The sequence below is a fragment of the Eretmochelys imbricata genome, chromosome 4 (genome assembly GCF_965152235.1).
Source record: "Eretmochelys imbricata isolate rEreImb1 chromosome 4, rEreImb1.hap1, whole genome shotgun sequence".
In the NCBI taxonomy this organism is placed as follows: Eukaryota; Metazoa; Chordata; order Testudines; family Cheloniidae; genus Eretmochelys; species Eretmochelys imbricata.
In genome coordinates this window covers 121,189,868-121,208,847 of record NC_135575.1, presented here as the reverse complement: position 1 = coordinate 121,208,847, position 18,980 = coordinate 121,189,868, and the positions used below count along the sequence as shown (strand labels likewise).

Here is an 18,980-nt window from a genome sequence, read left to right as displayed (position 1 = left end):
AGAAGATGTTTGGATGTGCCCCTCTCCTATGACTATGGAGGAGCAGGATCAATGGCCTATGCAAGGGGTGAACAATTGGGTATATTGCGTATAAGGCATTTTGCTGGGAATGTACATATTACTGGGGGCACAATTACACCAGCCCATAACCAAACTACACACTTCTACATGCTGCTATCTGAACTTTGGTACACAAATGGATCTATGAATCTTACTGCTGTAAATAATCAAACCAGGGCATACGGCCTGATTCCATACCAAGTGGTCAAGCTGGTTCGGACAATATCACATTTCTCTGTGAACATTCAATGGACTTATGATATGGACAAAAGCATGCAAAACTTGCAGGAGCAGCTTCTTGCAACTGCCAGCAACTGGACACACACAATCTTGACCCTGTCGAAGGAGGAGGGGCTGTGTTTTGGAGGTGTCTCGGATGCTGGACCATATTGCAGTGGTCAGGACTCGGTGTTGCTGTGTATTTTGTATTGTTAACTGTACTTGTGTTACGTTGCATAGGGAGATAACCTATAAGTAATGTAGTAAGCCCTCCAAACCCTTCAGTGTACTAGACAATCCGGACCCAACCCTCTCGGGCCCACTATGATGGGAAGTCTGGAACACTAATTGGAATAGGTGTGGTATGCCCGTACGAGAGAAGGTGCAGGGCACTATACTACCCAAGGGGCAGTGGGAAAAATGGAATATCGACACCTTCCACCTTGATGCCTAGCCCTATCAGGAAAAGTGTCTTCATATGTCCTATGCTTTTCCAGGGATACCTGGGCAGGAGGATCCCAAAAGAAAAAGGGGGGAAAAAAGGGGTGGAGTGTTAGGATATAGATATTCAGGCCTATCTGTAAAGGCCTATACTTTAAGAATTTAGGTGTATTCTTATCACTTAGCTAGTTATAGAGGTAAAAAGAACGAAAGAATCAAAATCACTGTCTGCCGGTGTAAGGTCCTTCTCTTACTGTGACAGCCTGAGGCCCTATCTTAGGGTAAGACCTTTGGCTAAGCAGCAGAGGCAGCCATAAACTGGGAAGCAACCGGTCACATCCTTACATTCCAAACTAGTCACATTGAAAGAAGGTGCTAGCGGGCTGTTAGGAATAAAATCCTGCCCTGATAATGCCTATCACCTCCAGAGAAAGGGAAGTGCCTAGAAGATGTAAAAGGAAACTTAGTTTGATAGCATCCCCTGTCTGGCAAGAACTCACTTATCAATAGCTGCGATGTGAAATCCTCATTTCTGTGTTTGTTCTATCACTGTAGTCCCCATTTCCCTATTGTTTGTCTGTATAACCTCTGTCTGGTTCTGTGATTGTGTCTGTCTGCTGTATAATTAATTTTGCTGGGTGTAAACTAATTAAGGTGGTGGGATATAATTGGTTAAATAATCATGTTACAATATGTTAGGATTGGTTAGTTAAATTTCAGGAAAATGATTGGTTAAGCTATAGCTAAGCAGAACTCAAGTTTTACTATATAGTCTGTAGTCAATCAGGAATGGGAACAGGGAATGGGGGTGGGGAAATTGGAATCATGTTTTGCTAAGGGCAGGAATAGGAACAGGGACACAGGTAAGGCTCTGTGGTGTCAGAGCTGGGAAGGGGGACACTAAGGAAGGAAACTGGAATCATGCTTGCTGGAAATTCACCCCAATAAACATCAAATTGTTTGCACCTTTGGACTTCGGATATTGTTGCTCTCTGTTCATGCGAGAAGGATCAGGGAAGTAAGTGGGTGAAGGAATAAACCTCTAACATCTAACTCAAGTCCATTTATTAAAAGGCTAAACATCAAAAGTTAATATAGCCAGTTTGCAAGAACATTACAGTATTCTATTAAAGAATCAACTAAATAATCCACACTTACTTCATCAGAAGCAGAGCGAAGACACTGGACAGCTGCCTGTTTTTTCATTTCCTCTAGTGTTAGATCAGAACACTTTTTCTTACTCTTTCCCCATTTCTTGTAAGCTCCTTTTTCCCAGCCCAGGAAGATGTCATTCTCCTAAAATAAGTTAAAGGAAAAAGGATCAAAATTATCTGAAAGAAGATTTCATTAAACATAATTTATAACACTTATATAATCTTCTCAACACCCACATGAAATGAGTAGACAGCTATCATTTCAGATCTGAGATAAATGAGGTAGAGAGAAGTTTGTCTCCCAATACCTTGCTTAGTCCAGTAGACCATGCTGTTTCTTGAGACTCAGGATATACCTACACTGCAATCTCAACGGTGACTGCATCACAGGCAGAGATACCTTTGCTAACTTTACCAGCACTAGCATGCCACATCTCCACTATAGCTATTTTTAGCTATATTAGCACAGGTATGTCTACCCTTGCGGCCATCACACTTTGGATTGCAGTGTAGACGTACCCTTAGTTGCGTGAACTTGACTGTGATACCTCATTGAAAAATATCTTCCCTTACAATACCTGAAAGGAAAATTTATGAATTTGAAATAAGCTTTAAGCACCCATTTGCTGAGAAGCTGTTCCATTAACAGTTAAAGCAATGAGAATAAACATCTGGAACTGACAACATCAGATAAGATGGGGAAGACAAGGGGGCAGAAACATTGCTGATGTACAATATTATAGCCTACATTTTAAAGTGCTCTCTTTCCTTAACATTAATCTGTGTCTTTTTTAAAATTCTCAACTATTTACGCTTCATTAAACAGCTACTTAAAATGATCTTTAATTGCCTATGTCAACCCATTTTTATGTTTACTCCAGGTTATACTTCACTACTTGTATTATCTTATAGTTAAGGCTATGTTTTAGTCACGGATATTTTTAGTAAAAGTCATGGACAGGTCACGGGCAGTAAACAAAAATTCACGGCTCATGACCTGTCCCGGCCAATGGGAGCTGCGGGGGCAGTTGCCTGCAGGCAGAGCTGCCTGGCCATGCCTCCGCCTAGCAGGTGAGCGAGGGGGATTTTGCCACTTCCGGGGAGCCCCCCCAGGTAAGCACCGAACAAGAAGGTTGCGGGTTCCCGAGACTGTCCCCGCAGTGGCCAGTGCAATGGGTGCAGGAGCTGCCGGAGCTGCCCTGAGCCAGACGCACCGGCTGCTGCAGAAATCATGGAGCGCATGGAAAGTCACACTCACAGACTTACTTATAGTTCTGTCCCTGTTTAACACATGCTACTCAGTAAATATTTCCTTTTATCACTTAAGAGCTAAGGAAAAAACAATACTTTTGCTACAGATTAACTTCATTTTCCAGCGCTCTCACAACTTTTTCACATTTGACTATGACAATCAAGGTCCAGACACTTCTAGGGGAGAACAGGGGGTCTCTGAATCCCAAAGAATAAACAACTGACTCAACTGGCTGTGTGTAATGTTATCGTGTACAAAAACATGTCAAGTAAGGTCTTTTATGAAAACTTGTAATGTTCTGAAATTGATGGCCATTAGCAGATATGTATACAGGTTATGGTCATGAAAATATGAATGTGTGTATAACATATATCTAAAGAATGTGTGCATGTAGTTGCATCACCAGAGAGAGAAACTGTAACCATGATGTAACTACAGCATCACCTCACAACATGGGTAATGTAGCAATGACGCAGCAAGAGACACCTCCTGAGGAGGGTCAACAAGCATGTGGACAAGGGGGATCCAATGGATATAGCGTATTTAGATTTTCAGAAAGCCTTTGACAAGGTCCCTCACCAAAGGCTCTTAAGCAAAGTAAGATGTCATGAGAGAGACGGAACGTCCTCTCATGGATTGGTAACTGGTTAAAAGATAGGAAACAAAGGGAAGGAATAAATCGTCAGTTTTCAGAATGGAGAGAGATAAATAGTGGTTTCCCCCAGGGGTCTGTACTGGGACCAGTCCTATTCAACATATTCATAAATGATCTGGAAAAAGGGGTAAACAGTGAGGTAGCAAAATTTGCAGATGATACAAAACTACTTAAGATAGTTAAGTCCCAGGCAGACGGCAAAGAGCTACAAAAGGATCTCTCAAAACTAGGTGACTGGGCAACAAAATGGCAGAGGAAATTCAATGTTGATAATTGCAAAGTAATGCACATTGGAAAACATAATCCCAACTATACATATAAAATGATGGGGTCTAAATTAACTGCTACCACTCAAGAAAGAGATCTTGGAATCATTGTGGATAGTTCTCTGAAAAACAGCCATTCAATGTGCAGCGGCAGTCAAAAAATGAACAGAATGTTGGGAATCATTAAGAAAGGGATAGATAAGACAGAAAATGTCATATTGTCTCTATATAAATCCATGGTTCACCTACATCTTGAACACTGCGTGCAGATGTGGTCGCCTTACTCAAAAAAGATATACTGGAATTGGAAAAGGTTCAGAAAAGGGCAACAAAGATGATTAGGGGTATGGAACGGCTGCCATAGGAGGAGAGATTAATAAGACTGGGACTTTTCAGTTTGGAAAAGAGACAACTAAGGGGGGATATGATAGAGGTCTATGAAATCATGACTGGTGTGGAGAAAGTAAAGAAGGAAGTGTTATTTATTCATCACACAAGAACTAGGGGTCACCAAATGAAATTAATAGGCAGAAGATTTAAAACAAAAGGAAGTATTTTTTCACACAACGTACAGTCAACCTGTGGAACTCTTTGCCAGAGGATGTTGTGAAGGCCAAGACTATAACAGGGTTCAAAAAAGAACTAGATAAGTTCATGGAAGATAGGTCCATCAATGGGTATTAGCCAGGATAGACAGGGGTGGTGTCCCTAAGCCTCTGTTTGCCAGAAGCTGAGAATGGGTGACAGGGGATGGATCACTTGATGATTACCTGTTCTGTTCATTCCCTTTGGGGCACCTGGTATTGGCCACTGTCGGAAGACAGGATACTGGGGTAGATGGAACTTTGGTCTGACCCGGTATGGTCATTCTTATGATTTCCAAGCCAATATGTTAGAGGAAACCAACTTCAAATACCAATCCACTGTCCAGCCAGGAAGAGACAATAGTGGACCATTCAAGTTAATGGGAAAACATTGAAACAATCTGAAAATGTAAATAAAATCAGTCTTGGAAAACTAAGAAAGAAAGGAATTCTTCCCACCCAGAGTAACTATGAGTCACAAAGACAAGAGACAAGACATTTTAAAAACAGGCTTGGGTCTCGGTTTTTAATCCAAAAACTGAGGACCAACATCTAAGCAGGGTATAGTCCGTGAAACAGTGGCTCCCCTATAGGACAGGGTGGCCGTTGGGAAACTGTGCAGAGGCAATGGGTAACTTGAATTAGAAAGGGGAATTTAGGTAACGTACAAGTATAAAGCGCAAAGATGCATCTTTATGTTTATTTTCTGTGTAACTTGTATGGGTTTGCTTTTCCTTAGTATTTCATCTTTGAATCTATGCTTTTTCTATTAAATAAGTCTGTGTTTATTTTTACCCCAAACAGGTCTCTGTTGTGCAAACTGTGAGACGCGTATCCCAAAAAATGAACTCATACTGGGGAGGGAGGGGCTTTTTCACACCTTCTGGGGTGATGAGCCTGCCAGGAGAATTATGTTAGTGGAAGCCAGGGTGAGATCTTAATGCTCTTCAGCTTGCTACTGGTATTAGGGTCTGAGCCATAGCAGCATAGCACGAAGGCACTTAGGGTTACAAGGCAGGGGCTGACAGAACTCTTACTGGTCTGGGTGAGCCCCAAAATATCACAACGGGAGGACAGTCTATTTTGCAAATGAAAAAAAAGTCATTCCACCCTTACACTCAAATCTGCTGTTTGCTCAAATTATAAGTGATTATACTTACATTAAAAAGTAAAACGGTTACAAAAATGTTAAAGTTGAGCACTCAAAAGTCAAGAAATGTCAAAAATAAGGTTTCATGGGGATCCTTAATTCTACCCTCTTGTATAGCAATGTGGTCTAACCACCTTATCACACAGTATTTATCAAATATAATATATATTCCCAAACTGTGTTAAATTACATCAGTAACTTAAGTTAAAATTCATTATACAGACGTTAATTATCTCAAAAACAAACGTGGAAAATTCAGAATTCAAAATTATGGTTAAACTTAAAAGAAAGCCAAACATGTTGAGGTATAGAAATTCACAGTTATGTTCCACAAACAACCTTAACTCTGCCCTGTAGTGACAGCATAAACAATCAGGACGATGAAAGTATGTGTTGTTTCTGATTAAATTCAAATAATTTCTGAAGATAGAGTTTTTCATCCCCACCTCCATGGGGAAAATTTCCTTGTTTTTCTTCAATTAAGAATTTCATGCATGAACCCTCTATATTCCCCTGAACACATGCACACACCCCAGATTCCCCATCCCTCTTCCACTCATTACATTCCTCAACATGGATGTGTACTCACACAATTTTCCTCCCTCCCTGTTGGGCAGATCAGGTGCAATGATTATTTCTGACAAGAAACATTTCGGATTAATGGTCATTTTTTGCTGTTATTTTTAATAACAAAGGTTTTTTTCCTGCAAAGTCTGGCACACACCTTCCTCAGAAAAACCCAAAGAATTGCTGGCTTTCTGAATGCCTACCATTTTCCATTCTTCTTAATGGAACTGAGGCTAGGGACCACCCTCACACAAGAGGCCTTCTTTCAAATTGCCACCCCCTCCCATATTTCCAAACTGGAATAAAGACAACAAGCTCTCAGGGAAGATAATTGTCTCCTATGCTGTCAGGAGGCAGAGAGAAACATAAAGGTGAAGACAGCAGCCATCTTTGCAAAGGGCAGTTTATGGTCTCAGTTCCATTAAGAACAAAAGGAAATGACTCCCATTTTGACAGAGGGCTTTTTTTTTTTTTTTTTTTTTTTTAAAAGAGTTTCTCAAAAGGAGAACCCTATTCATCCATCTCTGCTGAAGCAGAGACTTGGTTCTAAAGAACACGGAAAAATTACCAATAATTCCTAAAAAAATAATAAAAAATAAAAAAACACCCCAAAAACCCCACAACATTTTTCTAATGTAGTCTATGCATAACATTTCAGTAAAAATTAGCTATATGAGAAGTTTGAACAGTCTGAGTTATTCCATTAACAACATCGTTAATGGAAAAAAACATCTTAGGTAACTGAAAAGTTTCTGAGAGAGCCCATTTTTAATTAATTTTAACAAAACATTTATTGAAGTACCTTGTAAATTCTTAGAAAATTCATGTTATACTAATAAATACTGAAATTTTGAAAAGAATATGTTATTTTTTTACATAATAAAGAAGCTGAATTCCTGCTTTCAGTACAAGACTCAACTCAGTCTTAAATATGGAGCTGCAGTTAGTACCTCCCTAATATCAACAGATTTTTCCTGTAACCTTGGGTACTCAAATAGCAACTTGTAAAAAACAACTTCATTCTATTTAGTCTGTGCATTCCAGCAAATTTTCATTATTACTCCATGTTATACTTAATTTATAAAGTATTGTGCAAGAATAATTAGTGACATATTTTTCATATGTGCTTTTAATCTCTAGCATATGCAGCACTAAAAAAATACTACTGTTTACCTAAGGTTGTAGAAAAAAACATTCTATTTACAAGATAGAATATAGTATTTATGATGTAATAAAAGACTAATTCATATGCCCAAGAGTGCAGAGTTAAGAGTGTTCAACCTTAACTTTGTCACTTTCTGACTTTTGAACACAATGATTTTTTATGGAAATTCCTACTTTTTGAAGGAAAAAGTAATTTCCCTTACATGGAAATGTTTTGCCAGACAATACCTTTCCACCTTATCAGAGACAATACCTTTCACGGAACTGCAGATTTATATTGCTCTATCCTCAGTCACAGTACCTCTTGCTCCAACACGGGCATTGTTTCTAACCCGGCACTCTAGACAAGATGCAGAGTTTGTTATGGAAACTCTGTCCCCATCACAAACTATTTTCAATGAAACTATTCATCACAAACTATTTTCAATCAGGCTCCCCCATGCTTCATCTGGGAATTTTAATGTACTCAGCACAGAGTTTTTGGTGTTGAAAACACACACAGTCTCAATTTCTCAATGCATAACTAAGTTTGCCACCTCCTAAGGCAGACGCTTCACAAAACTTTAAAAAGGTGTACAAAATGCATTACATATGCAAGAAGTAAACTTTTGAAAGGCTTAATACTCTCAAATCAAAATTTACATTGACCAGACCTGAAGAGGAGCTCTGTTGAGCTCAAAAGCTTGTCTGTTTCACAAACGGAAGTTGGTCCAATCAAAGATATTACCTCACCCACAAGAACACTCAGGCAACACTTAGCAGGGAAATTGTCTTTCCACACAAAACCATTTTGGACACCAGACACATTTTTTAAAAATAATGTACGATATATTTTTAAATAATGAAAACAAAATACTTTCTATCCCTCTCCAGATTTTGTTTGCAAACGCACTTGAACCATTCTGAATGAAATAAATAAATAAAAAAAGACACCCCTTGGGGTGCCAGGCACTTCATCTAATATAAAATATACAACTTAGAATGGGATACACTCCTCTAGAAAGTCCTCTCTGCCCTCCAAGTCTTTTAAGTAGATTAAAATGGAATACTGATCAGTGAGACCTGTTAGTATAGGAATAGCACCAGATGGATTGATTTAAATCAAGGTTTCCTACTTGCTGATTTAAATCATGATTAAATTCATTATTTAAAAATTTTTTTGCATTCATATTTGAAGTTATTTTCCTAAAGAAAGTTTGATTCCAATTGCATGGTATAATTTGCTATTTCTGTTTTGCTAACCAGGAGGATACATTATGTCTATACACACTCATTTAAGCAATTACATTACTTAATATACATTTATTTAGTGTCTTGTTATTTTTATTAGAAAATGGTGAATGATGCATTTCTTGTCTACAAAACGCTTACAAATTTTTTTGCTCATGATTTATGTAAATCTGCATTTGGCTAGAAATTGGAATTAAAATGCACAGAATTAGCATTTTAAAATTGTTTTTTAATAAATAAAACTACTTTAAATGTGCTGGATAAATTAATTTTATATTTTGATAAACAATTTTATGTATTCAACAAAAGAAGTATTTACTGTAGTCAGTAAATTGAACGGATCTTTTCTGGTCACCAATGTTCTTCAAAAGTTCAGAACTAGAAGATACTAACTTCACACATAGTTCTTATTCAGATTGGAAGAGAAAAACAAGATTTCCTGCTTTTTTAAAGTCCCAATCACTTACTCAACTTTGCATAAACTAGTTATTGAACTGAATTATTGGAATAAACTGAAATTAAGAAAATATTCTCTCTGCACCTGCAGAAGAGGCTGCTGCAGTCAAAAGCTGGTTTGGCACTTCAACACACACCGATTCCAAATGCTTAGCCACTGACTTCCACCAATTGAGTGAATTGAATTTCTTTAAAACTTTAGCAGTAAACATGTACTGCCTGGACATTATTTAAGTTAAATTATTTTAAAAAATTATAGTAAATTTAGGCCTTAACCTTGGTGATCATAATCTGATTTTTTATCTTTTTTCGTTTTTTTTAAAAAACTCATTCATTTTTATCCAGCCTGAATAGCACTCATGGATTAAAAGATAGAAAACAAAAGGTAGAAATAAATAGACAGTTTTCACAATGAACAAAGGTAAATAGCAGGGTCCCGCAAAGATCTGGACTGGAACTAATACTGTTCAATATATTCATATATCATCAGAAAAAAGGGGTAAAGAGTGAGCTGGCAAAATCTGCAGACAATACTGAATTATTCAAGGTAGTTAAATGCAAAGCTGACTGCAAAGGAATCTCACTAAACTGGGTGACTGAGCAACAAAATGGCCAATAAAACGCAATGCTGATGAATGCAAAATAATGCATACTGGAAAACATAATGCCAACTATACATATAAAATGATGTCTAAATTAGCTGTTACCACTCAAGAAAAAGATCTTGAAGTCATTGTGGATAGTTCTCTGAAAATATCTGCTCAATGTGCAGCAGCAGTCAAAAAAATCTAAACAGAATGTTAGGAACCGTCAGAAAAAGGATAGAAAATAAAATAGAAAACATCATAATGCCACTATATAAATCCATGATACACCCCACACCTTGAATACTGCATACATTTCAGGTTACCCTATCTCAAAATAGATATGTCGGAATTGAAAAAGATACAGTCAAGGATCAAAAAGATGATTAGGGGTATGGAACAACTTCCATATGCAGAGGGATTAAACAGACTGGGACTGTTCATTTTAGGGGAAAAATGACTAAGGAGGGATATGACAGAGGGCTATAAAATCATGAATGGTGTGGAGAAAGCAAATAAGGAAGCGTCGTTTATCCATTCACATAACAAGAACCAGGGGTCACACAATGAAATTAATAGGCAGTCAGTTTAAAACAAACAAAAAAAAAAGTACTTCTTCGCACAAATGCACAGTTAACCTGTAGAACTCATTGCCAGATGATGTGAGGGCCAAAAGTATAACTGGGTTTGAAAAAGCATTAGTTAAGTTCATGGAGGATAGGTCCATCCATGACTATTAGCCAAGACTGTCAAAGATACAACTCCATGCTCTGGGTATCTCTGCACCTCTGACTGCTAGAAGCTGGGACTGGATGACAGGGGATGAATCGCTCAATAAACTGCCCTGTTCGGTTCCTTCCCTCAGAAGCAGACAGCACTGGCTACTGTCAGAAGACAGGATATTGGACTGATGAACCATTGATCTGATCCAGTATGGTCATTCTTATGTTCACTAACCAGTGGGTACACATGGCTATGCTTAACTGATCAAGAAAGCACAACACAGTGTTTATTCTTCAGCTGTGTCTCTATGGCCAAGTCTCTCTCCTGCTCACTTTCACCAAGGGGCAGCAACACTGCCTCCCACTGCTGTCTTAGCAAGCACTTGCATTCCCCTCTGCTCTTAGCTGCCCTTCCTGATTTGGTCCTCAGTAAGTACACCATGAGACTACCTTTTCTCTAGTTTTTAAACTAAGTATTCATAGCAGCATGACTCATTTGTACAGAGCTGAAGAAATAGCACTTCATAACAACGGTTACTTTGAAATTAGAGTTTATATAACTTTGCACTTTCATAGTACCATTCATTAGAAGATCTCAGAGCACTTTACAAAGGCACGTATCATTCCAATTTCACAGATCGACAGGGGGAAAAACCCACAGAAATACAGCAATGGTAAGGCCCAAATTTTCGATGTTAGCCTCGACTTTTTGGGTATCCAATTTTAGAAACCTAACCTTCCAATTTCAAGAGGTTCCAAACACCCAAGACTGAAGCAAATGAGAGCTGTAGCTGTCAGCACCTCTGAAAATCAGGACTTGTGTATCTGAATTAGGCAACCCAATTTCCACTTTCCAATGTCCCATTTTAACCACCAGAAACTTCCTAGTAACTGGACAACTTTACAGGAGGAAATTTAACTTTGTATAAAATGTTGAAAGTGCCAAGTTTTGTGGAAGGTCCAGAAGCAAGGTCTTAAAAAACGGACAACTTAGCGTTACCATAGCCAATATTTATTATCTTATAATTTGTATACTTTATCACTCTTAACAGGCCTGCCAAAACCTTATAATTCTTTATGTTTCAGCAATTCCAATGCTTTGGAGTACTTAAAAAAATTCAACCTTCAATGACCAACATACAGATGCAGTGTTAAACCCCTTAAAATCCATATAAATAAAAGTTTCTAATTAATAGGTGTGACTTGATTTGGCAGAGTCTTGCAACTTGCAAAACTCTGCCAAATCAAGAGTACAAGAGTAGCAAAACCTTCCAGCAGCACTAAGGATTTGCTGGAACAAGAGACAAAAAAACTAGTATGGCAGTGGTTAACAAAGAGGGGAGGAGAAGGAGGGAGGGAAGATGACTCAACAACTACAGATATCCATTTTGAGGAACAGAACAGAAAGTGGCACCTTGTGTTGGGCCTATGTAAAGGAATGAGTTTATATTTGTTTGTTTTAAGGTTCTTTGTCTATAGCAGAGATTGGCAATTTTTGATACGCAGCCCACCAGGGTAAGCCTCCTGGCGGGGTGGGCCGGTTTATTTGCCGCGTCCACAGGTTCAGCCAATCGGGGCTTCCACTGGCCGTGGTTCACTGTCCCAGGCCAATGTGGGCTACAGGAAGCGGCACAGGCTGAGGGATGTGCTGGCCGCCGCTTCCCGCAGCCCCCATTAGTCTGGGACAGTGAACCATGGCCAGTGGAAGCCGCAATCAGCCGAACCTGTGGATGCGGCAAATAAACAAACCAGCCTGGCCCACCAGGGGCTTACTCCAGCGGGCTGCAGGCCAAAGGTTGCAGATCCCTGGTCTATATGGTTCAAACAAACATTCTGAATTATCGGCAAAGAGTCCTGTGGCACCTTATAAACTAACAGACGTATTGGAGCATGAGCTTTCATGGGTGAATACCCACTTCGTTGGATACATGTCTCCATGCACCCAACAAAGTGGGTATTCACCCACGAAAGCTCATGCTCCAATACGTCTGTTAGTCTATAAGGTGTACCACAGGACTGTCTGCCACTTTTAAAGATCCAGACTAATACGGCTACCCCTCTGAATTTTGAATTATGTAGATTATAGTTACATCTCAGGTATCATCTGGAAGTTGCACAAGCCACAATGACTCTGTTCTCACTGACTTGCAGCAGAATTCCTGCGAGGTATTATAAATCCATAATTCACACTATTTATCCTGTATATTCAATGAAACAAAACAAATTCTGCTTGTCTTGATCTTTCCAGTATGAAGTTATACAACTAGTAAAACTAACCAAGTGTTAAGAAAACTAATATTGAGAGAGTAAATCAACTCTCCTGCTAAATGAAGGCAGAAATTTTACAAACCTGTTGCGTGAATAGCCATTTACTCAGGTATAGCAAACAGGTTGGATTCTGCCTCCATAGCAGGACGAAAAAGGACAGAACCGTACTTAACAGCTTGGTAAACATATTAATGTAATGGAGAAACTACATCAATGTAGTGCTATGGTTGAGAATTTAAATTACTAAAATAAATAAATATGTAAAAAGGAAATTCAGAAGCAACGGATCCCATGGAAACCATAACTCACCCCTCTGCATACAAGTACAGATAAAGATTGTACTAATTAGTTATCTCACTGTACATACACATTGAACTATCAAAGGATGGTCACAGATAGTGAATGCTATCCAGAGCTGGGATAGGTCATTCAGTTTCTCGTTCAGAGCTTCAGCTTGTAGCAAAGTCCCTCCAGAGGTCAGAAGGAGGACTGAAGACCACATGGAGCAGCTGCAGCAGCCTTTTATAGTCTCTTGCCATGTGGCCTTTCTTTCTTTGTTCCAAAGACAAGCTATCCAGCACATGGCATGAAAAAGCCTCAGAGTTCTGTCCATAGACATGTCCCTGCATGCCTTGCTGAGTCACAAGGTGTAACTGCCTTCTCTCAATGGGTCAACTGTATAGCTGAATCTCCTTAAATCAAGTAGGCTACGCATTGCTGACACCAAATTGTTTGGGGTGTCACCCAGAAGCATAGCGTAAGTTTGAAATACAGACAGTATACTTATAACTTTAAATAGAAAAATGATACATGCATACATATAGAATAATCATAATCAGCAAACCATAACCTTAGACACCGTATTTGACCCCCTTTATAAAAGATTTGGTGCCAGTCACAGGACCTTGTTTGCAACAATGATCTATATGGTCACAGTTCATGTCAATAATGTCACAGCACCAAAATGGGCTCCCACCCCAAAACACACCCAAAGAGCTTTTATAGGTTTATTCAGATCCCATGGCGATCCCATCATATTATGGGCTTTCACACCCATTAGAATACAAAATACTGCAATTCAGGTCTTTGGAGACACTGTCCTACCTTTGGGTAGTCTTTAATAAGAGCTCTCAGCCTAAGAGGAAGGCAACCAGGTAATGCATTTCAGACAATTCAAATACATACACAGGCCTAATTGTACAGACACCTTCTATCTACCCTTTAGGGGACACTGGAAAAGGATGAGCAAACAAGGCGGCAAGAACACTTGCAGAAAAGCTATGCCTGTGAAACTCTACGTTGTCAGAAGTCACATTAAACAGTGGAGTGTTCATTTGGATGAGACAGATCAAGGTATTTCACTGATAAGTGATCATCCAAGACCAGATTCACAGCCTGGTGGAGAAAAATATCATAGGCTCTCTCTGAGAGGGAGAACCATACATGACAACAATAATGATGTATCAAAATGTGTGGCCCTTTCATCTCCAATTTTGCAAGAATCTTTGCTACCAGGAGTGGAAATACATATCAGAAAGAGATTCCCTACAGTTGCTGAGTGTCCTACTAAATGTGTTCCTCCATGTCTCCTGAGAAAAAAGTTGGCAGCTGCTCATTCAGGTACATAATGAGATCAATTTTTGAATTCACTTACCAGACAAAGAAACAATCCTCAGATTCCAATCCTCAGATCCTTCACAAGTGTCTACAGCAAGTTGTCTGTGATTGTGCTCAGTTTTTTTAGAGCAGTTGACCCCGCGGCCTGTGTGCATCTAGATCACCATTTACAGTGCCAAGATTTCTAAGGTCCTCAGTATATTTAGGAAAAAGAAAAGGAGTACTTGTGGCACCTTAGAGACTAACCAATTTATTTGAGCATGAGCTTTCATGAGCTACAGCTCACTTCATCAGATGCATACCGTGGAAACTGCAGCAGACTTTATATATACACAGAGAATATGAAACAATACCTCCTCCCACCCCACTGTCCTGCTGATAATAGCTTATCTAAAGTAATCATCAGGTTAGGCCATTTCCAGCACAAATCCAGGTTTTCTCACCCTCCACCCCCCCACACAAATTCACTCTCCTGCTGGTGATAGCCCATCCAAAGTGACAACTCTTTACACAATGTGCATGATAATCAAGTTAGGCCATTTCCTGCACAAATCCAGGTTCTCTCACTCCCTCACCCCCCTCCAAAAACCCACCCCCATACACACACAGACTCACTCTCCTGCTGGTAATAGCTCATCCAAACTGACCACTCTCCAAGTTTAAATCCAAGTTAAACCAGAACATCTGGGGGGGGGTGGGTAGGAAAAAACAAGAGGAAATAGGCTACCTTGCATAATGACTTAGCCACTCCCAGTCTCTATTTAAGCCTAAATTAATAGTATCCAATTTGCAAATGAATTCCAATTCAGCAGTTTCTCGCTGGAGTCTGGATTTGAAGTTTTTTTGTTTTAAGATAGCGACCTTCATGTCTGTGATTGCGTGACCAGAGAGATTGAAGTGTTCTCCGACTGGTTTTTGAATGTTATAATTCTTGACATCTGATTTGTGTCCATTTATTCTTTTACGTAGAGACTGTCCAGTTTGACCAATGTACATTGCAGAGGGGCATTGCTGGCACATGATGGCATATATCACATTGGTGGATGTGCAGGTGAACGAGCCTCTGATAGTGTGGCTGATGTTATTAGGCCCTGTGATGGTGTCCCCTGAATAGATATGTGGGCACAATTGGCAACGGGCTTTGTTGCAAGGATAAGTCCCTGGGTTAGTGGTTCTGTTGTGTGGTATGTGGTTGTTGGTGAGTATTTGCTTCAGGTTGCGGGGCTGTCTGTAGGCAAGGACTGGCTTGTCTCCCAAGATTTGTGAGAGTGTTGGGTCATCCTTTAGGATAGGTTGTAGATCCTTAATAATGCGTTGGAGGGGTTTTAGTTGGGGGCTGAAGGTGACGGCTAGTGGCGTTCTGTTATTTTCTTTGTTAGGCCTGTCCTGTAGTAGGTAACTTCTGGGAACTCTTCTGGCTCTATCAATCTGTTTCTTTACTTCCGCAGGTGGGTATTGTAGTTGTAAGAAAGCTTGATAGAGATCTTGTAGGTGTTTGTCTCTGTCTGAGGGGTTGGAGCAAATGCGGTTGTATCGCAGAGCTTGGCTGTAGACGATGGATCGTGTGGTGTGGTCAGGGTGAAAGCTGGAGGCATGCAGGTAGGAATAGCGGTCAGTAGGTTTCCGGTATAGGGTGGTGTTTATGTGACCATTGTTTATTAGCACTGTAGTGTCCAGGAAGTGGATCTTTTGTGTGGACTGGACCAGGCTGAGGTTGATGGTGGGATGGAAATTGTTGAAATCATGGTGGAATTCCTCAAGGGCTTCTTTTCCATGGGTCCAGATGATGAAGATGTCATCAATATAGCGCAAGTAGAGTAGGGGCTTTAGGGGACGAGAGCTGAGGAAGCGTTGTTCTAAATCAGCCATAAAAATGTTGGCATATTGTGGGGCCATGCGGGTACCCATAGCAGTGCCGCTGATCTGAAGGTATACATTGTCCCCAAATGTGAAATAGTTATGGGTAAGGACAAAGTCACAAAGTTCAGCCACCAGGTTAGCCGTGACATTATCGGGGATAGTGTTCCTGACGGCTTGTAGTCCATCTTTGTGTGGAATGTTGGTGTAGAGGGCTTCTACATCCATAGTGGCCAGGATGGTGTTATCAGGAAGATCACCGATGGATTGAAGTTTCCTCAGGAAGTCAGTGGTGTCTCGAAGGTAGCTGGGAGTGCTGGTAGCGTAGGGCCTGAGGAGGGAGTCTACATAGCCAGACAATCCTGCTGTCAGGGTGCCAATGCCTGAAATGATGGGGCGCCCAGGAGTTCCAGGTTTATGGATCTTGGGTAGTAGATAGAATATCCCAGGTCGGGGTTCCAGGGGTGTGTCTGTGCGGATTTGATCTTGTGCTTTTTCAGGAAGTTTCTTGAGCAAATGCTGTAGTTGCTTTTGGTAACTCTCAGTGGGATCATAGGGTAATGGCTTGTAGAAACTCGTGTTGGAGAGCTGCCGAGCAGCCTCTTGTTCATATTCCGACCTATTCATGATGACAACAGCACCTCCTTTGTCAGCCTTTTTGATTATGATGTCAGAGTTGTTTCTGAGGCTGTGGATGGCATTGCGTTCCGCATGGCTGAGGTTATGGGGCAAGTGATGCTGCTTTTCCACAATTTCAGCCCGTGCACGTCGGCGGAAGCACTCTATGTAGAAGTCCAGTCTGCTGTTTCGACCTTCAGGAGGAGTCCACCTAGAATCCTTCTTTCTGTAGTGTTGGTAGGGAGACCTCTGTGGATTAGTATGTTGTTCAGAGGTATTTTGGAAATATTCCTTGAGTCGGAGACGTCGAAAATAGGATTCTAGGTCACCACAGAACTGTATCATGTTCGTGGGGGTGGAGGGGCAGAAGGAGAGGCCCCGAGATAGAACAGCTGCTTCGGCTGGGCTGAGAGTATAGTTGGATAGGTTAACAATATTGCTAGGTGGGTTGAGAGAACCATTGCTGTGGCCCCTTGTAGCATGTAGTAGTTTAGAAAGTTTAGTGTCCTTTTTCTTTTGTAGAGAAGCAAAGTGTGCGTTGTAAATGGCTTGTCTAGTTTTAGTAAAATCCAGCCACGAGGAAGTTTGTGTGGAAGGTTGGTTTTTTATGAGAGTATCCATTTTTGAGAGCTCATTCTTAATCTTTCCCTGTTTGCTGTAGAGGATGTTGATCAGGTGATTCCGCAGTTTCTTTGAGAGCGTGTGGCACAAGCTGTCAGCATAGTCTGTGTGGTATGTAGATTGTAATGGATTTTTTACCTTCAGTCCTTTTGGTACGATGTCCATCTGTTTGCATTTGGAAAGGAAGATGATGTCTGTCTGTATCTGTGCAAGTTTTTTCATGCAGTTGATAGATTTCCACTCCATACGGCTAAATGCAGTGCCTTGCATAATGACAGGTTTCAGAGTAACAGCCGTGTTAGTCTGTATTCGCAAAAAGAAAAGGAGTACTTGTGGCACCTTAGAGACATGCACATTGTGTAAAGAGTTGTCACTTTGGATGGGCTATCACCAGCAGGAGAGTGAATTTGTGTGGGGGGGTGGAGGGTGAGAAAACCTGGATTTGTGCTGGAAATGGCCTAACCTGATGATTACTTTAGATAAGCTATTACCAGCAGGACAGTGGGGTGGGAGGAGGTATTGTTTCATATTCTCTGTGTATATATAAAGTCTGCTGCAGTTTCCACGGTATGCATCTGATGAAGTGAGCTGTAGCTCATGAAAGCTCATGCTCAAATAAATTGGTTAGTCTCTAAGGTGCCACAAGTACTCCTTTTCTTTTTGCGAATACAGACTAACACGGCTGTTACTCTGAAACCTGTCAGTATATTTAGGATTGCCCACTTCCCAACTCACAGATGTGTAAGACCTGTATCTACTTCATAAAGACCATCATTTTCCTCCAAAAGAGGCGACACAATACGTCATTCCAAAAGCAACTTTGCCGATTTGGAGCATGAGCAAAAGATGGCAATATGTCAACCAAATTTGATGCCAACGCCCACACAATGCCAATGTAAGAAGGCAAGTATCAAGAGCCAAGACACAATCAGTATTCTGACATGGGAACCAAAGTATACACTGAGACTGGCGTCAAGGAGGTGACAAAAACAAATGATATGCCCAAGTGACCATGCCCAAGAACACTGAGGCAGGTGCCAAGTTTCAAGGCAGAGTCTCTCTGATGCTAGCCACTATGTACGTATCTCCCAGAAGTAGATGCCTCGTGTACTGACTGACAAGCCATGCAGGTTCCCATATCTGCATGTCCAGAGGGTGCCTGGAAGGGTAATACACTGAATAGAGCCAGGCTTGCAGACCACAAAGGTGAAGTCTGGCATGCAGAGTTACATAAGCACATGAGGCCATGCATCCCAGGAGCTGAATGCAGGCATCGCACTGTTGCCGTTGGGCTGGACACTAGGCTTTTGGGAAAGGAAGGCTATAGATTCATACTCCGTCCTTTGGAAGGTAAGCCAAGGCAATCCCAGTGTCAAGGTCTGCTCCTATGAAAGTTATACACTGCGTTGGTTTAATTATGATTTGTCCAAATTTGGTTTCAGGCCCAGGGAGCTCAGTTTCAGGCTCAGAACAGCTGTCTAATGACAAAGAAGCT

At 40.6% G+C, this 18,980-nt stretch overlaps 1 protein-coding gene across 2 annotated transcripts in view; it reads right to left on the bottom strand.

Annotated features, from left to right (window-relative positions):
* KIAA0232 (KIAA0232 ortholog) overlaps positions 1 to 18,980 on the bottom strand; it is a 111,940-nt gene that overhangs the window by 50,825 nt on the left and 42,135 nt on the right. For both annotated transcript variants that reach the window (XM_077815877.1, XM_077815878.1), the window contains exon 3: positions 1,879 to 2,016. In XM_077815877.1, coding sequence (XP_077672003.1) covers positions 1,879 to 2,016 — 138 coding nt within the window. The remainder of the gene's footprint in view (positions 1 to 1,878; positions 2,017 to 18,980) is intronic.